This window comes from Bactrocera oleae, chromosome 4, assembly GCF_042242935.1.
Source record: "Bactrocera oleae isolate idBacOlea1 chromosome 4, idBacOlea1, whole genome shotgun sequence".
In the NCBI taxonomy this organism is placed as follows: Eukaryota; Metazoa; Arthropoda; class Insecta; order Diptera; family Tephritidae; genus Bactrocera; species Bactrocera oleae.
Window position 1 is genome coordinate 8823910 of NC_091538.1, and position 27755 is coordinate 8851664.

The 27755-nt window shown below is 36.0% G+C and overlaps 1 protein-coding gene across 1 annotated transcript; it reads left to right on the forward strand.

Moving 5' to 3' along the window:
• Positions 1 to 212: 212 nt before the first annotated feature.
• On the forward strand, positions 213 to 27566 carry ptc (protein patched). Its single transcript, XM_014229795.3, has 6 exons — positions 213 to 1709; positions 21200 to 21753; positions 21860 to 23795; positions 23865 to 24072; positions 24182 to 24453; positions 24527 to 27566. The coding sequence occupies exons 1-6, from the start codon at positions 1572 to 1574 to the stop codon at positions 25520 to 25522; spliced, it is 4104 nt and encodes a 1367-aa protein (XP_014085270.1). The 5' UTR covers positions 213 to 1571; the 3' UTR covers positions 25523 to 27566.
• Positions 27567 to 27755: the final 189 nt, after the last annotated feature.

Sequence of the window (27755 nt, forward strand, 5' to 3'; positions counted from 1 at the left end):
ACACATACATACAAACAAGCAGGCGGAGAGCGAGTGATAACGCTCTTTTGCTTGTTATAACAAGAGTGCGGTTGCAAGTGCATTTGTGTTCGTGTGTATGAGCGCAGCGCTAGCAGCGATGGTACACATTGTGCGAGATGAGTGCATGACTTTTTGTATGAATTAATGAAGTTATTTCTGCTTTATCTCCGCTGCCATCGGTAGGTCTTGCGCTGTGCGACAGGCGGTAGGCAACAGCAGCAGCACACCATCATTAATAGCAACGACTCTATCTACCACTGTCAGCAACAACAGCAGCAGCAGAATTTCTGGCATTAGAGTGCCAGGCACTCAGCCAATACGCTCAGATTTCATTCGATCCTCGTTGTGGCAGCACGTTGGCAATTTTACGTCGCGTGGTGAAAAGTGTGAATTAAATTTTTTTCTCACAACTTCTACAAAATTGTTTTAGCACCAAGTCGAATTAAAGAAATTCGTTGGTGGCCCTAGCGTCATGTGCACTTAATTTTTTAATAGTACGCATGCACGCATTGTATAACACAACAATGATTTAATACGTACATAATATAAAAGTATATAAAGTAAGAAAACAAAATATAGAGTTCCTTGAAATCCATACGAGGATCAACAACACAACTGCTGCGAGCAATAAACGACATTCATTGGAATTTTCGTGTGCGACAACGACGCTATTCACTTGACGTGAGCGAAGTGTATGTATGTGAAAGAGGCAAAAACAAAAAAAAAGTAAATGAAGAAAATATATAACAAGTGTAAGAAACGAAATTTAATGCGAACCAAATAAAAACGTAACAAAAGTAGCGAAAAGCGCGATTAAAACAAAGTGAATATGTAAATAAATAAATGACAGCGAAAAACAACTGCTGAAGATGGCCACACAAATCGCCGTCGAAGATTTGTAGTTGAGCGAGTAATTGAGTTGTATATTTTTATACGCATATACTTATGCATATAGATTACATATATGTATATTGTACATATATATTTGCATGAAAACAGAAATTAATGAATGAAAACAAACGCGTACGTGCCGATAAATTTGTCAATCGAGTTTGGAAAATCCAAATATATAAAATATATTGCTAAAACGCTAGCGTAGCTTTTGAATAGCGTCAGGCTAAGTAAAATGCAAAAAACAACCAATTTGAATAAATTATTATGCACAGTTTATTAATGAAATACCATAAATATATGTTATACAATATATAGGTATAACAGAAATAAATACAATTAAAGTTGCGCCCACAAGGTTCATTAAACGTCACATTTTCACCGACTAACCTTTTCGATTTCCATTTGCAACGCGCTCGTACAGCAGCACGTCAACTGCAAGCACAGCGCATTCTCTGCCGCACAGTGCAGCAACTGCAGCATAAGGGTGCATGCGCAGCAAATTTAAAGTGTGGCGCATTTGTGTTGGTGAAGTTGCAAAGCAAAAGCAAAAGTAAGAACCAAAAAAATTAAAAATCAATAAATCCCCAAACAACATTGCGCACAGGCGACTGTGGTGAGGTGTTTGTATAAAGAAAAAGAAACAAAACCGCCTTACAATGGTTGTGCCCACTATGGATGGGCTGCCACGAGTGCCGGACACACATGGCGATGTCGTCGATGAGAAATTATTTTCAGATTTATATGTACGCACCAGTTGGGTGGATGCGCACGTTGCACTCGATCAAATTGATAAGGTGAGCAAATTATCTATATATTATCTATGAAGAGTTTGAAATGTGTTAAATTTTTAATGATTTTGGTGGGTGTATGAAAGAAGCAGACACCTAATCACTAGAAAGTATATTTTAAATAAACTACGAGGTAAGTTATAGAACAGCATTCCCTGAATCGGGATTAAAATGGCAAGGGGCAAATAGAGAGGGTTCCCCAGATTAAAAATGTATGTTTGAACATGTGTATATTAATTGCCGCTGACTAATGTTTTTTGAGATATTTGTGTTGGAAAACCTCCTCCATCCGCCTATGGCCATTTTAACCACGAATTCGGCGGATGCTATTCTAAACACTAGCTAAATTAAGTCTCATCAAAATAATTTCTACAGAATTATAAACTTATAATCTATCGTCTATCAAGGAGAGCACACTTGATTCTAAAACTAGCTAAAGATAAGTAACAATATGTTGGACAACTGAAAATGTATTATTAACATATTTTTTATACCGAAACCATAGATTTTATGTATTTAGTAGTAGTGAAACAATTTCGTTCGTTAAACAGTTTCTCATTCAATAGAATCTCTTATCAGCATTATAACAGTGAAGACACAAACCATATATAGGCGTCGAACCACGTTAAGAAACTGTACTTGGCATTTCATGCGGCTTCTCTTAAGTTTTTATATTTTGTTTAATTTACAAGTATAATTTCAATTTTAAACTAAGCCGATTAGAATTTTCTAAGAAAAAGCGAATTAATTTTATTTATGTTGGAAATATTCATCAGAATAACCTCACTTTAACATCGAAAGAAGCTAAGTTTAAAACTGCATGCGTTTTTATGTTTTTAATTTTCGATTTAAAAGTAAACCGATAAGAAATGTTTAAGACAAATTAAGCTGATAAGAATTTTCTAAGAAAAAACTAATTTATTTGACATTAGTAAGAAAAAGTCTTTAAGATAACCTTACTTAAATATCAGCTGATTTCTAAACACTGTACAAATAAGTTAAACGCTTACTTCTGCTGCCAGTTGTCAGCCTTTGCCTTTGACAAGCTAAAAGTTAAGTAAAAAGTGAAATTAAAAAACGAAAAACAAAAAAAAAACAATGCAACATTTCAATCAAAGCGCATCGTTCGCTACTTAAGCGTTGGCAGCTGCAACAAAGCAGTAGTTAAGCAAAAATTGTAGATACGTAAAGAAAAGGAACTCTGCGATTGCGCATAAATAAAAGGTGCCTTCGCGTTCAACATATTTTATTGTATTATTTTATTTTATACTTTCCTGCGCAGTGCAGCGATAACTTTTGCTGGTTGAAATGTGTCCAATAGTGAGTAAACAGTGTGTCCTAAAAGTCAAGCATTTGCATACAATGAGTTCGTTTTTTAATTAATAAACTTTTTAGAAAAAATAATAATAATAATAAAATAATTGCACGCATTATGCAAAATAAATAAATAAAAATATGTCTTTAAATATTTTATTTTATTATTTTTTTTTATCGGAATTAAAACATAGTTAGATGACTATTTTATTGAAAATCATAAATCGGTATTTATTTTTGTAGAAATTTAATTTTTTTATATAGAAATTTTGGCAATACCATTTTATTATTATTATTTTTTTCAATAAAAGACAGAAAGACGATTAACATTTTGTTTCATATATCATTCATATATTGAAGTTTATTTATTAAAAATTATTTATTTCTACAATAGATATTTTCTCAGGGTGGAATATACATACATCTACATTAAAACTTAAAAAAAAAAACAGCATTATTAATGAGCCATTTATATGCTTAAGTTTTTCCAAGAACAAACATGTATAACATTACATAAATATTTTTCGCTGAACAAAAATTACATATTTACATTTTTTAAAGTTTTTTTTAACAAAATTTGTTTAAAAAGTAATAAAATATTGAAAATGTTATATACAAGTACATACATATATACATTATTACAATATTTCTTTTCATTTTTGAATAAAAAATAATACTCCAAAACCAAAAAAGCTTTTAACTATTTCAAATTAAAAAAAAAATATATATATATAATATATATTTCTCTAATGTCAAATGTTTTTCAATATTACAATATTATAATAATATTTTGAGGAAGGATGCTTTAAAAATTGTAGCAAGTACAATCGATTTTTTTTATTGTTGGAATTTCCATTAAAAATATTTTACAAAAAAAACAACTGTCATAACTAATGTACATTTTCATAGAAAATAAATTCCATATTTAAATATATATATATTTTTTGAAACAAATGCTTGTAAATTTTCAATAGAAAAAATATTAAATGAAAATAATTTATATTAATTTTAATACATTTTTAAATTAAAAATAATGCTCAATAAAAAGTGAAAAATTTAAAAGGCCTTTTAAAATTTTTGATTATTATTTTTAATTAAAAAGAAAAAAATATATATTTAGTATTTGCTGTAAACACAAAATCTCATAAAATTTTATGCCAGCAAAAATTAAAAAAAAAAAAATTTAATTAACTTTTTATTAAAAAATAAAAAAAAGATTATATTTAGTATTTGCTTAGTTCACAAAAATCGCATGACATACTTTTGCATAACACAGTAATCACACATACTCGTACTCCCACACACAAACATACGTCTATGCATTTATTCACTCACTGCAACAGACTTTGTCGCGTTTTTTAAATATTTTTTCATTTATTTATTTTTATTTCACCGTTTTCTGTTGTGTACATTTCTGTTTCTGTTTACGTTTGCTTTTCATCATTTAAGCTGCTGGCTTTTGCTTTCGCAGTCACTCACTCAGTCAGCCAGTCAGTTAGTCAGTATTGGCAACCAAACAAATCTCTAGCAATACAAAATTTGTTTTTTTTTGCTTTACATTTGCATGCTTATTTATGTGTGTATGCGTTTGTTTTTTAAGTAACTGCGTGGCAGCCTCATGCGCCTGGCACAACATGGGTGGCCAGTGTCGTGTCGCCAGCGCCGGCTCTGCTCGCTAGCGGCACACTCACTGACTGACTGCATGGACGGGGGCATTGCTTCTGTAGGCTGTGTAAGCCGGCGGTGGCTTGCAGAATGGATTGTCGGTTGATCGTTGCGGTTTTTTGCCGCCTTTACAGATACTCTATATTTACTTGCGTGTGCGAGTGTGTGTGTGTGTGTGTGCGCGCTCGTGTACTATACAAATAAATATGTTCATACAGCTGTTTGCATATGTTACGGCAGCAACAAAAACAACAACAACAACATAAATTTGGCATGTAATTTAGGCAACCTTATTCGTACGAGTTAAACGACTCGCCAACAACAACAACAACAAATGCACTTAAATTTTACGTTTGCTGCCACTCCAACTGATCGTCAGCGTCATTGTCGTCGCCAGGCTGCAACAACAAGTTATTTAGCTGCTAGCGTGCTTGTGGCCTACCCACACATACATACATACATCCATATATCCGCCGATTGTTTGCGTTGTTGATGCTGTTGCTTTTTAGGAGGGAAATTATACGCTCGCATGCAAAGCAAGCCACACGAGCGCATCAGCACACGTACGCTAATGCCTGCTTACTATGTTGGTTGTGTATGTAATTATGTATGAATGCCCATTGAAGATAAACTGAATGGAGCCACCATGAGTGACAGACAACAACAGACTGACTGCAATCACTGCTTGTGGCCCCATGCTCTCGATAATTGAGCGTAAAAAAAGCGCTTGCAAAAACAATTTAGCAAAAGAAAATAATAACAACGCAAAAGTAAGCATGTCAATGGCTGCGAATGCGAATTTTCGGTTATTATCTTGATATTTATCGTTCAGTTTGTATGGCAGCTATATGCTAAAGTGGTGCGATCTGAACAATATATTCGAAGATTGTAGCTTTGCCTTTACCAATAATTTGTGCCAAATTTCGTTAAGATATCTGATCAAATCAAAAATTTTTCATACAGGTACTTGATTTTGTGCGTTCAATTTGTATGGCAACTATATGTTTTAGTGATCCCATAACGATTCTTCCCACAAATGCGCAACTTCTTTAGAAGACAAGGCCGTACGCATAATTTCAGATCAATAACTCAAAATATGGGTTACGGTCTCTTCGACTGAACATCTCAACACACAGTTTATAGTGTAAGCGCCTATAAGTATGCTTGCATACGTTATTCTCCGCTTGTTTATTACAAAATCAAAAAAATGGTTGCATACATATGTATATGTATATACACACGTATGTATGTAGCAGCATACTGTAGAGGAAACAACGCAATCTCTTTGATAAATGATGTACTAACTTAGCTGTCAGCAGGTTAGACTGACTACCGCCCGCTAAAGTTGCACAACTGCACATGCGCATATGCAGAAATGTGGCAATTATTTGTAGTAGTCTATATGTATGTTTACAATTATGGTTGTACGTATGTATTTACACATTTTTTTTTATACTTTGAGCAAGAAAGCTGATAAATTGTATATGCGCCTCTGTATGTCAATACAGTGGCTGCCTATCGCGTTTTTATAAACAAATATCTTTATGGATATATACATACATATATGTAAATATGTAAAAAGTATAAACAAAAGCTACCGGTCTTGTGTGGCAACAAGTTATTGGTTAATTTATTGTTGGAAAATTGAAATTTCTACAACAAATCACACTTACAAATGAACATCTACTTGTATGAACCAATTCGCTCAAAGGATGGAATTGCCAGACTGAAAAACAAGAAAAAACGTTAATTTGGCCTGCAGCAAAGCTATAACACCCTTCACAGTTGCATTTCTTATAGCGTAAAAGGGTATAAAAGGCTATTTTCTTGATTTTGATAGGCCACAATAATCTGTGTCAAATTTCGTGAAGATATCTAATCAAATAAAAAAGTTTCCCATACAAGAACTTGATTTTGATCATTCAGTTTGTATGACAGCTATATGCTATAGTGGCCCGATATCGATGTTGCCGACAAACTAACAGCTTCTTGGGTACAAAAAAATGTGTGCAAAATTTCAAATCGATATCTCAAAAACTGAGGCACTAGTTCGCGCATATACCGACAGACAGACGAATAGATGAGGCTAAATCGACTCAGACCATTTATATATATAATTTATAGAGCCTGCGACATTTTCTTTTGAATGTGTTACAAACTTCGTGGCAAACTTTATATACCTTTTTCAGGGTATAAATATACTCCCAGATCCTGAAATTACTGGAGAATATATGATATCTTAAAGTTTTACATCCAAATCAGTAAATATACCATTTGAACAAATTTGAACCGGACTGACTACCTAACCTAACTTTATTTGTACTACAGATGAAGCCAAAACTTATGTAAAGTACAAATTAAGTATATAAGCTTAGGCAATAAAAAGCCTCAGAATCCATTAAAAAAAAAATAAAAAAAATAACAATTCGCCTAACAATCAAGTCTTCGTAAGCGGGTGGTCTGGAGTTACAACCGTTTAAAGCATAACTCCAAAAATATTCGCGAAATATTGTATGGCGCTACAACAGCAACAACAGGCCTGAAGAACCACTGATCTAGCGAATAAGTAGCAAAGTGGAGTTTAAGCGCTGTCCAACAGCTAGCAAAAGTTGGAGCGCCATATTATTATATCATTATTAAGTTAAGTAGAAACTCATTAAATGCTTTGTGTATATGAATTTCATGGAATTTACTAAGCCTGTTAACAGCGCTAGCAATTAAGCCTTCTCAGAGTTCAGCGCTTCAAAGTTAGAACCATTTTCCGCTTAAAATTATTTAACGAAAAGAATTCGTAGACTATAATTTATGGCCTAACATAAATTGTTAGTTCTTTCAAATAAATACAACAACAATTACAGTCATTAAAACAAACATAATGAAGCAACAAATATTGACACAAACCACCGCACAACTCGCATGCAACGTAGGAGTCGGTGAACTATGTGTATGTATGTGTATGCGTGTGGCCATTATAAGGCGCTTGATTTGACTCATCAACATCAGTTAGACTAACAGCAATTTAAGCCGCATTTGCAACAAATCTGCACACATACATGTATACATATGTAGTGGTTGGCTGATCCGCTTAAATATATGTGTTCGTGTCGTTGTTTGTGTGTGCGCGCCGCATTGTCGTAGCACTAATACCGACATTTTTATCGCCGCACGATTGAGCCATCAAATGCGCGCGCCAGGCGGCCACAGCAACGACCTTTGCGGCGTGGCGGTGCGGCGAGTCAACTGGAGCGTTCGCCGCGGCAACTTAACAGCTTGTTGCTGTTGTTACGCTTGTTTTTTGATTGCTTGCATGCATTTGGCTCTCTAATGACGTCGAAGTCGAAGTCAATAGCGTGTAGAAGGCAATTACCTTTACAATAACAAATGCAATAGTTGATATAAGCGCGCACGCCGCCTACTCGCATTTCCGGTTTTGTGTATTTGTATAAATTTTTTGTTGTTGTTTTTTGCGTTGCGAGTGAACTTCGACTTGCGTTTTACGTTTGGACAAAGTCGTTCACAGCATTTTTTCGAATGCCTGTGTGTGTTATCGTCCATCAAGTCAAGCGACAAGTCAATTTCCAGTCAAAATACAGGCAAAAACAATGCAAATAACAATAACAACAACATTTTTAATAACAATGACAGCAGGCGAAAGACCGTATTTCCAGTTTCCGAAAAATCAAAACGGCCCAACAAATGACTACCTTGAGCAGCCAGAGGGGGCATTGTCGAACTTGCCAAGAACACAAGAACACAAGAATACAAGAACATAAGAACGCAAAGCAAAAACAAAAATGAAAACCAAAAACATAACACAACAGCGAACAACTAACGAACGGCCGTAGGAATTATGAAGATATTAACTTGGCCACACACATACCAATGCCCAGAATCGACAACTGTGCCGTGCCGCCATGAAAGGCATTACGAAATGCCAACAGCGCAGCGGCAACAATAACAACAGCAACAACACAAACGCACACAAATTACAGCAAGCCTAAAGTGAAAGATGGAAATATAGACATTTAGATGGACGGACGGACAACCGAACGACCGATCGCACCAGCAGCAGTCGCTTATTTGTGCGATTGTCTGTTGTGCCGCATGTGCCTGTGCGGGGCCACCGTCTGTGCTGTGCAGTGCCATGCCGTGCCGGTAAAAAGGCGAACACACACAATTTGTGCCACACAAAAACAAAAATGCTCGCACAGTTACGGCGCAAAGCACAAAACGAACAAAACGAAAAAAAAACAAAAAACACATTGTCGAACTAACGAGTGAACGAGCGAAAGATCAAGCGAGCTCCCAAATACCACACACACACACACATATTTGTATGCAGCTGTAGTTTGCACACGGTAAGGTACGACCAAGCGAGTGCGCCGCCAACAAGTATTTGTATTTGTGCGGCGGCGCAGGGAACGCGCAGTCACTGGAAAAACAATAACAAGGCAAAATGTTATCCGCTACTCAAATCCTTATACCATATACGAGTGCAAAAGTGTCGCGTAATTAGTTAAATTTCTTGAAAAATTTCACGCAATTGACCCTTACTTCATTATTGAAAGAGCGATCAATTTTTCCACTACTCGCCAAACGTTAGTAAAACTCGTTACTTCCAATCTGTGTTGTCATAAACAAAATTGACTCTTAACAGTAGATACATATAAAGTATAAGCTTCTAACGTCCAATTTAATCTATTCCTACCCTAAACATATGCAAAGCGAGAGAAAGATGTTACTGCGTGTTTTACCAGAACATAAGGAAGAAACTCCTCCGTGCAGCAATACTGTGGGTACAAAAGCCTAAAATTTAATTTTCTTACTCTTGAGAGTTCATTCAATAGAAGTATAAGAAATTTTTTCTTCAGGTACAATGGTTATAGAGTCGAATTGAACCGATTGCAGTTTGGACTTATTTGAAATTTGAATATTTTATATTTAAACGGCGAAGATCCACTTGTTAATTTTCTGTGTGAACACCTCTTCGGCTGTTATACAAAAGATGAAGAACTCTCATATTTTTGTAAGCGACTCAGAAACTATTGGATCTTAAGATCAGTCCTTTCGAGGCAGCGACTCAGTCGAAGAACTGTCAATGTACTCTTAGGAACGTCTTCTTAACATACTTCCACGACAGAATTAACAACGACTTTTATGCAACATATGGAGTGTTCTCACTCTTATAAGATCGACTCTGAAAATAAAGGTTTTTAAGATCAGTCAGACCTTTAGGACAGTAATTTAGTCATTTTGGGATCGAGTCTCTTAAAATCAGTCACATCTTTAGAGCAATAACACAGTCGGTGCTCAATCAATGGACTCTAAGGCGCGTATTTTTATCCCACACCTTTGAGCTCAACTCGCAGAGTATTATGTTTAGTCTCAATTGGAAATCTGTCATTGAACTCTAAGGTATGCCGTCTCTGCATACTTCCGCGGCGCGATTGACCACGTAAAAGGTATAGCAACGCAACGACCTAAAATGCCGGAACAAGATATTCAAAACAACAATCATGGTTTCTTAAAAAACTGCCGTTTCGACGCCTAGGCTGACTGCGCTGACGAGCAAGCTCCATATGCGCGCGACTCTTACCACGAACATACATATACATACGTACAGACTATATTATAAGAAAGTACGAAAGTAGTTAGACACGACGGTGTGTGGCAGGCTTTAGGTAGGTAGGTAGGATAGGTAGCTAGCCAGGTATGATGCCACACTCAGCGTGCCACCAAATGTTAAACGGCATTGTGTGCTGCTTCGCTTAACTTCTTGGATGAACGCAGCCAAGTGCATGTGCCGCAACACTATCTACCTACAACACTCCAAAAGTAAAAATCAAAATAACAACAACAACAGCATATAAAGGCACAACCCAAAAGCAATAAGAAAAATGACAAATAACAAAAACAACAACGGTAATAGTAAATGCCGCGTTCCGGGGCACCAATGTCGATCGGATCGACAGCAGTGCGGGCCACGACAACGACAACGGCACCAACGATACCAAAGCAACGGCAAGGCAAGCATTAATAACAATAAAAACAACAACAACAGCGCAATCGTTGGGGCAATAAAGACGTGAACAACCGCACAGCGCAATAATAAAGACATTAAACTGTTAAAAAGCAACAGGAGAGTTGATGTTGGCGGCGACCGCCAAGCGACAAACGAATACTACTTACATACCTACACACATGTACACACAGACAAACAGCTACAAGTACAATCTGGCAAGCTCAGCAGAAAAGGGAGTCAAGGGAGTCATGTTGTGACGTTGCCATATTCAAAAAAAAGAAACCAAATTCGTATAAATAAGTTGGCAAAACAAAATTCTATGGTTGAGTGTCTATGTTATTTTTGTTGTTGTTGTGTTTTTGTTTCAATGACGTTAAAAGCCAGCAGAAAAAAGCACGTTTGTAGATGGCAGCAGCTGCGACCGCCTCACGAAAAGATGTCGTATCTTAATAGCTTTATGTGGGCGCGTTTTAGTAGAAGTTGAACGTAAGAAAGAAAGAAAAAAGAAAAACTAGATAGCAACTGAAAAGCTAGGAAAATGTTCTAACATGTAAAAGGAAATATTTGTAACGTTGTAATTTCTCTACTTTTTTTTTTGTAGGAGTAGTTCGCGTCGCTGTTGTTGTCTGTTGGTATTTATGCTCATTGCTTGTGCAGTATGGCAACGAAAGTGCTGAGAGGACTTAGTGGCAACACTGCTGATCATTTTTTGTGAGTCTCTAAGCAGTTTTTAATGGATTAGGGTGCGTACACAGTGAATTACAGCAGAGTTTATTGTAGAAAAACAATTTTATAACTGTGTTGGGAAAGTTAGTAAAAGAAAGTTCATTTTAATTTCGTGAAGATAGCTGGTCAAATAAAAAAGGTTTTCCATACAAGCACTTGATTTTGAACGATTTAATTTAAAAACTATAGTGATCCGACATCGGCGGTTCCGACAACTGAGCAACCTCTTGGTGAGAAAAGTACATGTGCAAAAATTTATATTGACTTCTCAAAAGCTGAGGGACTATTCCGGATATATAAAGACAGACGTTAGGCTCGTCGACCAATATTGTACAGTGATCAGCTTTTAATATCAATATTAAGGTATCGAACTCTTGACCACACTCAGAGATTCCAGGTATCGGCTACTTAAGAGCATCTGCAATAAATCTGTGAGTAGTTTCGAAATCTCTGTTCATGCAGATATTCTACATTGCGTTGCAATACTATATAAAAGAGCTCGAAATAATAGCTAAAGCAGTTTTTAGAGCGCTAATCTCTCTAAATCTACCACAATCAAGTGTATTATGATATATAAATTTTTGGTAAGACAGCAAATTTAGCCATGAACTTACGTGAATACCCCGAATCTAAATTATACCCACCGTACAACAACTGAGTTGCCGTAATACTCCCCAGGCATCAACTACTCATCGCATTCACCTTAAAAAACACATACATAATACATAGTACGCAATTTTTTATTGACCACAAAACCGTTCGACGACCGTCCATACGAATTTCAGCTTCTTAGAAAACACACCAGGCGTTCGTTGCCGCTGTATCGCATCCCGAGCAATAAATTCATATAATACCTGCGCGCCGCTGTTATAGCTGTTGTAAATATGAAGCGAAAGAAGATCAAGCGCGCCTTTGCAGGAAATCCGTTTATTTATGAGTATAACCGCGTTTCGCCGCGTGTGAGAAAAGCATGCAGCTTTTATATGGACCGCCGCCACCACAAATTGCCGGCCTGAAGCGTACAAAAGGCACATGCTTAGTTAGTGATCAGTTTGAATGTAGACAAATGGACATTTACTCGACATGACTTGTTGATATGATCAGCAGTATACATATGTATATGCCATTTGATCAAATTTGAACCGTACTAACAAAAATTATACATTTTCACGTATTTTAATAAAAAAAAAATGGTTTAACAGTCCGGGTCAAATTTGATCAGATGATAACATATACCACATATACACTTGTATGCATGATGCTGTTATACAAATATCCTGACATTTTGACAGCTTTTGTAATGAACTCTTAGCCTGCATTTGAATTGTTCTCTTACATGCGCTCTTACGCGTGATCTTATGCTTTCAATTTGTCGCTCACTTTCATTTTGTGTGAGCGCGCACATACATATGCATGCATTTTGTTATTTTACATGCACACAACAATTGCTACAACAATAAAGCATATCATCAGCAGCTGTTTCACGAATACCAAAGCTACATACACACATACATACATGCATATGTACATATTTTGAGACACTGAAAATTCTTATATGTCAAGTTGGGTGGTCTCACGCTTGTCGTCGTTGTCGTTTGGCAGGCCTGACTGCTTTAAATTGCTTGCTTGCATTGGCATGACAACAACAATAACTCATTCGAAATACCTCTCAAGACCCATGGCGACAGGCATGCACAAGCCACACACACACACACAAATAAAAACTCAAAAACAAACAAAAAAAAGAAGAAAATGTATCAACTCCTCCTACACAGAGTACACGATGTGTTTTGTACTGAATTTCACTATAATCACCACATTTGTTGCATAAATGCGTGCTTACATACATATGTATGTATGTATGTTTGTTTGTTTGGTTACTTGTCGTTCTATATGGATCTGTCAACAGCCAAATAAAGCTAACGTGCGTGACATTTAATAGGTATTGAAAGAAAATTAAAGCAAACAAAAAGCAAGTACATACACGTATGTGTCATTAGTTTGTATAGTTATCGATAACGGAAAAATTATCGATAATATAATCGATTAATGTAAGAAAAAAATATGTTGATTGTCTTTATTAAAAGCACAACTTGAAAGTTATCGATAACATAATCGATAAACGTAAGAAAATTTATTTATTTTTATTTATATGAAAATAACCATATACGATACGCCACCACTAGAACAAAGTTACACAATTGAACTCAATAATAAAGTGTGTATATCGAAAACTCATTGTGCTTTTCCATCTCTAAGCAAGTAGTTTGTTCGTTTCACCAGAAAAACAAATTTTGCCGTGTCGAAGGCAGCATACAACTCATATACCGTCAAGGTGCAAAAAAAAGTAAGAAACAAACTCACTTGGAACTGATCGGCGCTAACACAATCAGTTATCCAATCCAGTTTTATTTCGAATATTCCAATTTTGTTATGTCCATAATGTCTAGCTAACCAAAATTTTATGTTCAATTCGTTTTAACACATTAATGACTATTTTATCAATAAGGACTGATAGCTGCATAAGTAATATTGAACCAAGTTTGATGAAGGATATCATTAGCTCCAACTGCCAAATTTGATTTGAAGCCATTTAAATAAAATTATAATTTCTTTTGTTGGTTTTTATAACATTAAAATTCCAGATTGTTCGTCGCGCTTGATGTTTTTGTTTGATCTAAAAAACCATCAGACCGGATGTACATACATGCATTATATAGAAATTATTTTAGGTATTCCTTAATTGGATTTTGATAACACCAATCAGCTGCTACAGGGCTTAAAATATACATACATTAACGGTAGTCCCCTTTGTATTGAAACAAAAACGAAATTCTCTTACAAAGGATAAAGCTGTCCTCAGCATCCTCAGCAGATCAACACTATTGACTGAAGGAGTACTAAGTAGACATAATAAAGGTTCTTCTACTTTAGTAAGGTTTTCTGTAGACAACAAACAGAAATTTCGCACATCTGCTTTTCTTCTCAAGAAGCTGTTCATTTGTCGGAATCGTCGATATCGGACCACTATAGCATATAACTATCATACAAACTGTTCTATCAGTATCAAGTGCTTGTATAAAAAACTTTTTTATTGCATAAATTCTCTACACGAAATTTGACTTATTGTCCAAGGCAAGGCCACAAACTTAAAAAAAAAATTGTTCAAATCGGTCCACTATATATACACACACATACTTTTTGCTTTAAAAATCATCTCAATTTCATTACTTCTCAAAAGTGCCCCCAATTTTGCAAAGAAGCCCGGCCAAACAGCTTTCAAAGTGCAAGCGAATTACTGTTAAGCAATATTACTCTAATGGAAGTGATGATGATAAATTAAAGAAATGCCTAGCTGTACATATGTACACACATACATACATATACCATACGAGTATTTCAAACTTTTTCTTATTCCAAATTGAAATTTTTCTGACGTTCGACGTCAACTAATGGCGATAGAACACACACCGATTCTCAATGTGATACTTTAAAGCTACATAAATATTTTGCGAGACTTGTATAATGAAAGGTTTACCGCACATATGTACATGCACACAAACACACATTTGCACACAGTTTTTTCTACATTTCACCCATTATATGTTTTGTTTGCGTAAAAATACGCGCTTATACATATACATGTGTATGTATCAGCGCCGCCAGGAGCTCACACAGCGCGCTAGGTGTTCTTCAACCAGTTAATGTATTAACTATGTACTTATGTACATAAAAACATATGTATTGCTATATATGCAGGCGCCCCACCTTCATTAAGGTAGCACAATAATGTTAAATGCAGGCATACGCGCACAAATAGCGTGTAGCAACAGGCAACATGCTTACCAAATTACTACAAAAATTCAAATATTAAACATAAAAAATAGCATTCAATAAAACATGCACGAACGCTAACGTTTGACTGTAGCAAACGCTGGACATATAAAAATGCCGGCAAGCTATTAAATAAAATTTAAACGGTTGGGCTTTTGAGTCTCTTCTTATACCCTGTACAGTGAGTGCATATATACGCAAACTAATCCATCAGATTTTGTGATATAGATCCGAAATTTTGCACACATTTTTTTCTCCCCAAGAAGCTGTTTATTTGTTGGTACCACCGATATCGGAACACTATAGCATATAGCTGCCATACAAACTTAACGTTTAAAATTAAGTACTTATATGAAAAACATTTTTATTTGAGCAGATATCTTCTCGAAATTTGACACAGATTATTGTCTAATATAACGCTATAATCTTGAAATAAATTGTTTAGATCGGACCACTATAGCATATAGCTGCCATACAAATTGGTTCATCTAAATGAGGTTCATATATGGAAACGTTTTTTATTTGACAAGCTATCTGAACAATATTTGACATAGATTATTATCCAAGGTAATGCTACAATCTGCGAGCATATTGTTCGAATCGGACTACTATAACTTATAGCTGTCATACAAACTGACCGATCAAAATCAAGTCCTTGTAAGGAAAATCTTTTATTAGACAAGATAACTGCACGAAAATTGAAATTAGTTATAGTTCAAGGCAACGCTACAATCTCCGAACAAATTGTTCAAATCGAACAACTATAGCATATATATACATATGTACATAGCTGCCATGATAAAGATCTTTTGATACACTTTTATGCTATACGATTTGCAGGGGTATCATAGCGTCCGTAAAAGTATTTGCTTTTTTTTGTTTTTTCTGCGCTTTCTGCCGCTGCTTCATTAGCGTGATTGTTGTTGTTGCTGTTACTATTTCTATTGTTCAATCGCAACCAACAAGAATTCAAAATTTACGCTTAATTGAGTTGTTCGCAAAGCCACTATTTTTTACGTGTCTATAGATACATACATGCACGTACATACATACTTGTAAATATGTATGTGTGTGTGCAAATGTATATAGCCACAACAACAAAACGTGCGCTGGGACACCAGTTGAAATATATTCAATATATTTGTACATGAACCGATGTGAAAAAAATTATTGATCATTTTATAGCCTACACGCTTATAATTATGCAGCGCATACATACTTACATATACCTACATACATTTGTAGAAGTCACTGTGTTGCGAAGCTTAGAAGCGCAGTTAGTTGTCTTCATTGATATACTTATCAAAAGCAGTAGAAATTTATTATATTATTGTTGTTGTTGTAACGTAAGCTCTGAAATCGGCTTATGATGCGCCACTGTTGTTGTTGTTGTATCTAACAATAATGCTGTTGTTGTTGTTGTTGTTATATCTAACACTAATGTTGTTGTTGTCGCCAACATTAATGTAGTTGCTGTATCTCACTATAATGTTGTTGTTCTCTCTAACATTAGTATTGTTGTTGTATCTCACTATAATGTTGTTGTTGCTGTAATAAATTCACAACAGAGTGTGCGGTCCAGCTATACAAACTGACAGCCGACGCGCACATCAATTAAGCTGTCACACATACATGCATACATGCAGTTGTATGTATATGTGTTTTTGCCTTTCTAGCGCTTAATTATTTCTAATTATATATATTTTTCCCCCTTTTTTATCTACGTTTTTTATGCTTTTACTACAAACCATTAGATAGGCCTCGACCACAGTACACATTTCCGCGCATACAAATTTACATACATATCTACAAATATAGGTTTAATTATTTGTACATATGTATGTATATGTGTGTGTGGTCGCAACCAAACATTCGCCGGATATCATCATCAGCGTAGCCGCTTCAGCCGGCTGGGTGGTCCACTCGCTACACATACATACACATGCGCTTTCTTCACTTTATTTCTTCTATATTTTTTTTTTGTTTCTCTGTTTTTATGTGTGTTGTTGTTATATTGTATTGTTAGACGAGTTGTAGTGTAATTGCTTTGATATTTCATTTATTATTATTTCGGGTTTTTTGTCTTTTATTGCAGTAGTAGTAGTTGTTGTTGTTATTGTCTTTGCTTACGCTTGCCATTGATGCAATACAACTCATTCAACAGCTAACGAAATAGGTAATAAAAGTTACGCGCAAGATAGACTAAAAGCGAGAAATGCACATTAGAAGCGTGTGTGGTGAGAGCAGAGCGCGTTGAGGGGAGGAAAGTTGAATTAAGATGTAGAAAGATCGCTGTTTTTATTACGTTATGTTGTTGTGCTTGTACATGTGGAAATGCTGCACAACTGACACGGCCATAAGAGTAGCCATATATAATAATATACATATGTACGTACATATATATATGTATATGTATATATATTTAAAATTTGTAGCGCAATCACGTTCCTCACACAAAAATGGTTTTTCCATTAGCTTGTGTGGCATTTGTAATCGTTTTTAAATTGGCTGATCTTCAGTCTAATTACATATGCTTAATTTTTTCTTTTGTTTTTATATATTTTTCCACGTTTTTTTTTGTACAAGAATCTTTGACTATCTGTTTTTATAGTCTCCGTGGATTAGAACATGCGCTTTAAAATAACTAAAGTCATGGGAAAATAAAAACAAGACGAAGAAACAGGTAGTAGGGTAAAAGGCGCCTAATTATTTCATGTAGCACGTACATTCCTTTACATATGAGCTTTATTATTACATATAAAGATTCTCCAAACTTTGAAAAACAAAAGTGAAATGTTTTGAGCTTTTAGCATCATTGGAGCTTTCTTGGAGCTTTCAAGTAAACTTTTTTATCTTCTTATTATAAACTATCAGCATACAGATCCATCTAGCAGTTAGCCTGTGGAAACACAATGAGTTCCTTCATAACACCTCGGTTTCGACACCCATATTATCAAGCAATGACGACCGATTTCCTGCACTTCATCTGTTCATCAGTGAACTTCAAAATTTGATAGATTAATAACCTTCCCTGAGTATCGCTTTGATAGTAGTAATTCGAGAGCAAAAGCCCATAGCTCTATCTCTTCAACCCAACTCTAAAACTTTCAAGCAACTGTTTGTGAAAATCTTTAACCGCCATGACAGAAGTATTTAGTCACAGAACGAGCCGATTCTAAAATTTACGTCAATGTGGACCGAAATTGAACCAAGTACTCTAATCTATGTGTAATCCACCCATATATGTATGTAAGAAAGAGATTTATCTATTGCTATGTTGCCAAAATCTAGCTACATCGACATTGCTTGCAGTTTTGAAAGCCTTTTGCTGATGATGACAGATCTTTAAAAGCGTTGCTATAAAGCTGAGGTTAACAACACTACAGTTCTTATTTCCGCTGAGGATTCCAACACTTCAAAGCTTTGTATCACAGTGCCACAGCCATTTAGGTGAAATCAAGACAACTTCAACGCATCAGTTTGCTATTCTGAAAGGAAGCATATTCAAACAACTTGACTCTTTTTCAATTTTGTCGATAGACAAATTTTCTGTTCTAAAAAGAATTACATTAAAACACCTTGACTCTTTTTCGATATTGTCGATACTATCGAGGAACTCTCAAGCATAGCTGAAGCTACCATCGCTGTTCTTTTGTTATTATTTTCACTTGTATACACTTAATTCTGCTACCGCATAGGTAAATTATCACAGAACATGGGTCTGAGCAAACCTAACCTCAAAATTCTTCTGTTAATGCGATCCAGCGATCAATCTTCAATAAAAATTACGTACAGTTATCTAACGTGTTGTGATTTTAAATACAGGGGTACTCAAAAGTAAAAAAAAAACAAAATGGGATGAATGAGTGATATAGGTCGAAACAAAAAAACAATATTGTTTTTCAAAAAAAAAAAATTACAAAAGTAAATAGTAGTGATGATGTAAGAGTTCACCAAAATGTATAATGAATTAACGATTTCTTCTAATATCTACCAAAACGAAAGAAATGAAGACAAACATTAAAGACAGTTTCTGCAAAAAAAAACACAGATATTTCCAATTATGCGCATTGTATTTGCTTGGCAAATAAGACGTGTAAGGTGTATAAGCGATCGACCGACCATCTAACAATCATGTCATAGTGCGCACGAACAATCGAAAATTTCCTCGTATTAAGGATATAAGCATAAAGCAGCCGAGCAACAGGCTAATAGCGTACAGGGAAGACACTTCAGGGTAATTGATTTGTGCGCAGAACATGCATTGTCCAGCGTGGATTGTTATTTTTCTATATATATTTGTAAAGCTATATGTTGTATGTGGTATGTGTGAAGGTGCGCATGCATTTGATGAAAGATCCGGGCGATGACACACTAAATGCACCCCCGACAGTTACGTGCAATGCATGACAACAACAATACAACAAATATGAAAACATGAAAGATATATTATAGTTGCTAGATGGTGCATTTGCAATGAAACGACAAACACAATTAAACTCGGACAAGAGCAACGAAGCAACGACAACTTAATTCCACTGAGTACCGCCTAATCTGCGAAACGAAAGGACGATGTTCGTGGTGAGTTTGTGAGCAGTATGCTTAGGTGCGTTCCGAATACCGAGAAATTGACGGGAGAACAGGCAAAGAACAAAAACAATAAAAGCAACAAAAACAACAAAAAACAAATGTTAGAAAATACATACATACAAATAGTCTGAAAGGGCGTAGAATTCAACGAATAGACAGCGCTGTGGCACCATCACCGTCGTTGTAGTTGCAAGAAACTTCAAAGAAATGACGTCTAAGTGGAAAATGGGTATATTAGAACTCTTTGTAGACGCATGCGCATGTTGTTTTCTAAGCAAAATGCCGCCAGCGGGAGCGAATGAAATTTTTCGAATTCGGAAAATTGCAACGAAATTAAGAACTCGAATACGCGCACAGCACGACTTCATGTCCGTCCGCTATGAGGTGCGGTAAAGCGTAGTAAAAGTAAGGCAAATGAAGTAATCAATTGGTAGGCAGGTAATGAATTGCTGTCGAAACACTGCACAAAATAGAAGACGCAATTGAAATGTATCTTAAATTCTTGAGTCTGGCGCGACATGTGCTGAATAACAATTTTTTTCCCCATTTTTGTTTTATACTGGACAATTTAATTTTTTGGTAAAAATTAATGCAAGGCAGTATGTGCAAACACCTGCGCTTTTGCATGGTTTTATAATGAAATAAACTCTTATTTACGCGCCTTAGTGCTTTTCAGCGCTTTCATGCAAGTTTACATTAGATTAAATTCTGTGACTCGTATCTAAGCAAGCGGGATCACACTAAGTCTGCTGTAGACAGTCAATTTAGCCAGGTTCGTCTCTTTGTCCAGCTGTCTGTCTATATAAGTATACCCGCACTAGTCGCTGAGTTTTTGAGTTATCGAACTGAAATTTGGCACACATCCTTTTTCCACTAAGAAACTGCACATTTATCGGTACCGCTGACAATGGACTACTGTAGCATATAGCTGCCTTAGAGACTGACGCTACCAAATCAAGTCCATGTGTGAAAAAAATGTGCGATAGATTATTGTCGAAAGCTATAGTAACCGAACAAATTGTTGAGAACGAACTACTATAACATATAGCTGCGAACCACCTTACTGACCAGTCAAAATTAAGTTTTTGTATGGAAATTTTGTTTGATTGTGAAGTATATTTTTATTTAATATGCTTTGTGTTTTATGTTAAGCTTCAATCTATTACGAACCTTCGACCGATAAACAAATCCACTAAACGCATAAAAATATTAATAATCGACATACCACGTAAAACTCGACCGATCTCGTTCATCTTTTTTTTACTTGTATATATAATTTAAAGCTTTAAGCAACCTCTTGCTTTTACAAACAAACTAATTCCTTAATTTTATATTATATTTACAGGGCAAAGCGCGAGGGAACCGCACCGCTATCTACCTACGCTCAGTATTTCAATCACATCTCGAATCACTTGGTAGTTCGGTACAAAAGCATGCGGGTAAAATGCTCTTTGTAGCCATACTAGTGTTAAGCACATTTTGTGTGGGCCTAAAGAGTGCACAAATACATTCAAAAGTACATCAATTGTGGATACAGGAAGGTGGTCGTTTAGAATCTGAACTCGCCTATACACAAAAAACGATCGGTGAAGATGAGTTCTCAACGCATCAGCTGATCATACAGACGGCGCAAGATGCGAATGCGTCGGTGCTGCATCCGCAAGCATTGTTGGCGCATTTGGAAGTGTTAAAGAAGGCGACGGCGGTGAAGGTGCATATGTTCGATACGGAATGGGGTTTACGTGATATGTGCAATTCACCGACAACGCCCAGCTTTGAGGGACACTACTACATCGAACAGATATTTAAGCATTTAATACCGTGTTCGATAATAACACCGCTGGATTGCTTCTGGGAGGGTAGTCAGCTATTGGGACCGGAATTTCCAGTACAAATACCGTAAGTAATGAAGTTAACATATGAAACTATAAATTAGAAACTTCAAACTACAGTTGTAATACTAATATATACTAATTTTTTCGATATTTTACAATATTTTCCACAGTGGCATCGATAAGCGCATCATGTGGAGCACAATGAATCCGTCGAGTCTCGTACAAACGATGAAACAACAAATGAGTGATCAGAAAATACCCTTCGATTTTGATATGGTGGAGCAGTATATGAAGCGTGCCGGCATTATGGCTGGTTATACGGAGAAACCGTGTTTGGATCCCAAGAGTGCTGAATGTCCGGAAACTGCACCGAATAAGGATAGTCAGCAACCACCCGATGTTGGTGCCATACTCACCGGCGGCTGTTATGGCTATGCCACCAAGTATATGCATTGGCCGGAGGAGCTTATTGTCGGCGGTGTACAACGTAATCGCTCCAGTCATTTGCGTAAGGCGAAAGGTCTGCAAACGGTGGTGCAACTAATGACCGAGAAAGAAATGTTTGATTTGTGGAATGAGAATTATAAAGTACATCATATCGGTTGGACACAGGAGAAAGCGGCAGAAGTATTAAATGCGTGGCAGCGTAATTTTTCCAAAGAAGTTGAGACGCTTTTGAAGAGCAATCGTCGCATATCGAATAAATATGATATTTATGTCTTCTCATCGGCCACCTTGGATGATATACTGGCCAAGTATTCAAATCCCAGTCCGACTAGCATTGTAATTGGCGTAATTGCAACGGTATTATATGCTTTTTGTACGCTTATACGCTGGAAGGATCCGGTTAAGGGACAGAGCAGTGTTGGTGTAGCTGGCGTATTGCTGATCGGTTTCTCTACAGCTGCTGGTTTGGGTCTTTGCGCGCTACTCGGCATCGTTTTCAATGCCGCGAGCACGCAAGTCGTACCCTTTCTTGCGCTCGGCCTTGGCGTAGATCACATTTTCATGCTTACCGCTGCTTATGCGGAGAGTAATCGTAAAGAGCAGACGAAATATATATTGAAGAAAGTCGGACCGAGCATACTCTTCAGCGCTAGCGTCACATCGGGTTCATTCTTTGCAGCCGTTTTTATACCAGTGCCCGCCTTGAAAGTATTCTGCTTACAGGCAGCAATTGTTATGTGCTTCAATTTAGCTGCTGCGCTGCTAGTTTTCCCCGCTATGATTTCTTTGGATTTGCGTCGACGTACTGCCGGCCGTGCGGATATATTCTGCTGTTGCTTCCCAGTGTGGAAAGAGAAACCTGTAGCGACAGCTGTGTGTAACACGCGTTACAACAACAGTAGCCGTCGTAATGCTTACACTGTGAAGAACTGCAACAATCGTACCGGCTCTATGTCGGCACAACAGCCGCAACTGAAGTATCAAGAGGAGGCACTACTTTCCTGCGCCGAGAAACGCATGCCATCATTTTCGTTGTCGAATTTCGCCTACAAGTATTACACACCATTCTTGATGAAAAGCTGGGTAAAGTTCTTAACAATTACCACATTTGTTGGCACGCTAGTCTTCAGTTTATACGCCTCGACGCGTCTACAAGATGGACTCGATCTGATCGATCTGGTGCCAAAAGACACAAATGAGTTTAAATTTCTTAATGCACAAGCATCGATGTTCGGTTTCTATAGCATGTATGCGGTGACACAAGGAAATTTTGAATATCCCACCAATCAACGTTTGCTGCATGAGTATCATGAGGCTTTTGTGCGTGTACCACACGTTATTAAAAATGATAATGGCGGTCTGCCAGACTTTTGGCTCTCACTATTCCGTGATTGGTTAATCAATCTACAACGCATATTTGATCGTGAGTTTAGTGAGGGACGTCTAACACGCGAAGGCTGGTTATCCAATGCAACAAGCGATGCAATATTGGCATACAAATTACTCGTGCAAACCGGATATGTTGATAATCCCGTAGATAAAACTGGCGTCACACAAAATCGTTTAGTCGACAGTGACGGCATAATCAATCCAAAAGCATTTTACAACTATCTGTCAGCATGGGCTTCAAATGATGTATTCGCTTATGGCGCATCACAAGTAAGTTCTAGAATAACTGGTTATATAATAAGCAAATAGCTATAATGATTTCCATTTTCTATATTTTAGGGTAAATTACATCCAGAACCACGTCATTTTTACCACACGGCCGGTGAATACGATCTCAAAATACCGAAGAGCCTACCATTGGTATATGCGCAGTTGCCTTTCTATTTGCATGGACTGAACTGCACATCGGAAATTAAGACGCTAATTGGACATATACGCGATTTGAGTGTGAAATTTGAGGCGCGCGGTCTACCAAACTATCCATCAGGTAAGCAAGTGGTCTAAATGTTACATGATTATATGATATGCAGATACAAGTTTTTTTTTTGTGGCAACACTCATATAATATTTTTTCTTTTTATTTCTTCAATTTGCAGGCATACCATTCATATTCTGGGAACAATACATGACACTGCGCTGGTCACTTGCACTGATATTATGCATTTCGCTTTTCGCTGCTTTCATATTAATCTCAATATTGCTGCTTTCCGTTTGGGCTGCCGTTTTGGTAGTCTTCAGCGTCGTCGCTTCGTTGATACAAATATTCGGCGCTATGACAATACTAGGCATAAAACTGTCGGCCATCCCCGCAGTGATATTGATATTAAGTGTCGGCATGATTGTCTGCCTTACAGTGCACATTTCACTGGTAAGTTCACAGCAACACATCAAATTTTTACTAAACGTGTAATTAACATATCATTGTTTATCGCAAACAACAGGGCTTTATCACTTCCGTGGGTAATCGCGAGCGCCGCATACATCTCTCCATGCAAATGTCGCTCGGTCCACTTATACACGGCCTACTTACTTCCGCTGTAGCCGTATTTATGCTCTCTACCTCACCCTTCGAATTCGTCATACGTCATTTCTTTTGGTTACTGCTTGTTGTGCTTTGCGTCGGCGCTTGTAATGGCCTAGTACTCTTTCCTATTATCATAAGCATGTGTGGCCCTGAGGCTGAGCTGGTGCCACTCGAACATCCAGATCGCATTTCAACACCATCCCCTGTAATGTCGCGTTGTAAACGTGCCAATAAAACGGTGGTGGTGCATGGCGGTCGTTCGTCACGTTCCTGCAGCAAGAGTATGCATTATCACAAGGATATCAACATAAATGATCCCTCACTAACGACCATCACCGAAGAGCCACCCTCTTGGAAATCCTCCTCATCATCCATACAAATGAATAACGAATGGAATGGCGCAAATATGAATATGAATAACGCGCATTATTCCACAAATAGCGCGCCACAACAAATGAACAATTACAACATGAGTAATTACTATATGCATCGGCAGCAACCGAATTATATGCAGCAACATCATCATCATCAGCCGCCACCAACACAACAACAGTGCACACAACAAAGCATTTATGGTGCGCCCACATTTCACAAATCAACACATACAGCACAGCAGCAACAACAACAGCAACACGCGCATCATCAAACACAACAGCAACAGCAGCAACAACATCCAGGCGCTGCACCGCCGCCCCCACCACCAACAACGTCAGCACACAGCACGCATACGCTTGGTGGGCCACACGAAACGGGTAACTTTCCCGAGTTGCAGAGTATCGTGGTGCAACCGGAAGTTACTGTGGAAACGCACCACTCGGACACGAACACAACAAAAGTAACAGCGACGGCAAACATTAAAGTGGAATTGGTGACGCCGGGTCGCGCGGTACGTAGCTACAATTTCAGCAGCTAGCGGTCGCGTTTAGCTGAAGGTACGCAATAGGCGCTTTAGTGTAACGGGTGTATGTATTTATTTGCTTAGTTAAGTAGTAGTTGTAAAACTATAGCGGTGCTACGTTTTCTTATTTCGCACAAATGTCGCACGCAGTAATGCAATTAAATAGCATTGGTAGTCTAATTAACAACCATTAATTGCGTTGTTAAAATGCATTTTCAAAATAAATTCGGAAATGTCAAAGCGCAATGAGCTTTGAAGTAGTTGTGTAGTGCTGCCAGCTATCAGCTTGAATTATGAATTTAAAAAAATCTGCAAATGCTTAGTTTGGCTTGTTACAATATTTTTATTGCAATATAAATAATGCACAAATAGTATTATTTTAAAAAAATTTGAATTAAAATTTTTTTTTTTTTTTTAATTCTGTATTAGTATTAACGAAAAGTATATATTTTTTTATATATAGCATATTTTTTTTATTAATATTATTCATAATTAATTGAAAAAATTTATTTTAACGCCGACTTTTTACCAAATATTCTTGCAAAATTTTATATAGCGGCCAATTATAAACGCAGCTTTACACTTTTACTTTATTTCATTGTTTTTTAATTATTTCTCGCAACACTTTAGACTACCAATGCATAATTAAACCACAAAATTAACACTTCCCAGTAAAGAGTTGATTATAAAAATATTAAAAATACATTTTTTAATTTAAAAATGTGCAGCAACGCCGTAAATATGTGTGTTAAATTGTAATTATATCGCGATTTTATGAGTATTATAAGCATTTTGTTAACTATTTAGCTCATAGATAATTGTGTGTGTGTATATAGTGTTACATTGTAAACCAAATAGTATGACATACATTTTAAATTAATACAAATTCAAGGCAACTGACAAAACTTAACATAGTGAAACATAATATAAAAAATTATTTTTTAATGAAAAACGAAGTAATGCAAACAGAAAATACTCATAATTTCTTAAAATATATAAATAACCTCATGCATTTATGTGTTGGGTATAAAAATTTAAATTTAATAAAAATTAAGCTAGTACAATTTTCTAACGACTTAAAGCTGCATTAATATACAAAAATGCACATAACTATTAAAGAAAATGTTTGTAAATACAAAGTATACAAGTCAAAAATAATTTAAACAAAAAACCATAAAAAAGCTATTGCATTTGCCACACAAATGAAGGTCTAGAAAATAACGCTAAAATTACTTAATAAACGCATAGTATTCAAGCATGAATTATGTTAAAGAAAAATCGCTAATTGCAGTATTGCAGCGCAAAGTAATTAAAATGTAAACTATTGTTACTAAAAAGAGTTAAAAATTTTAAATTAAAAAAAAACATTTATTTATTACAAAAGTAAATTTAATTTATAACGTTTTTAGTTTATGAAAAAATATACCTATGTAAATGTATCGAAATTTTTAAAAATTATACATTAATTTAAAAATACTTTCTAGTTCGAGCATAAATTATTAATTTTTATTCATAAAAAATATGTGTAACTAAAAATACACATAACGGCATTGCACTTAAGCTGAACTAAAATTTACTTAAACAAAATTCCTACGTAGAAATTTCAAATATTACTAATTCTAATATATTATATATTATAATGTTATAAAAAAGGCATTTTTGACTTTCTCTCACATACAAAGTTTATCGCTATCTGTTTTTTGCAAGAAATTTTAGTGATCTACTTACGTACACAAGATTGACTGCGTCGTTTTGTACGACGTTTAGTAGTTAATATTTTGTAAATGTTGTTTTTATTTTTTTAATTTTATTTTTGCACTTGAAATTCATTGCCAAGTGCATAGTTAATGGTTGTTTACTATTATTAATAATATTATTATTATTTCATAATTTAATTATATTAATTATAAGCAACCCTGTATGTATACCCATTCAAGTGCGAAACGATATTTAATAAATTCGATTAGGTATTTTTTCTAAGTGTAGCACTAAAACAACAACATTGTATTACGTGTGTTCGAAAGAAAAGAAAATATTATTAAAAACTTTTTAAAACATATTTGCGCTTTTTGTGTTACTTGTTTGCAAAAGTGAATAAAAAAATAGCAAGAACAAGTAAGGTTTGCAATTTGAAAGGATCAATTTGCAAGCATCTGTTATTGACAACACTTTTCTATTTGACTTTTCTATTCAATAAAGATTGTTTTTGTCCATTTTTGACGCAAGCACAAATTTTTATCAGAAAAAA

Bases quoted from the DNA above. Each gene is read 5' to 3' on its own strand.
- ptc (XM_014229795.3), top strand. From the start codon at position 1,572: ATGGTTGTGCCCACTATGGATGGGCTGCCACGAGTGCCGGACACACAT. The intron at 21,754-21,859 runs GTAAGTAATGAA...TATTTTCCACAG, and splicing joins GAATTTCCAGTACAAATACC to TGGCATCGATAAGCGCATCA. The intron at 24,073-24,181 runs GTAAGCAAGTGG...TTCAATTTGCAG, and splicing joins TCTACCAAACTATCCATCAG to GCATACCATTCATATTCTGG.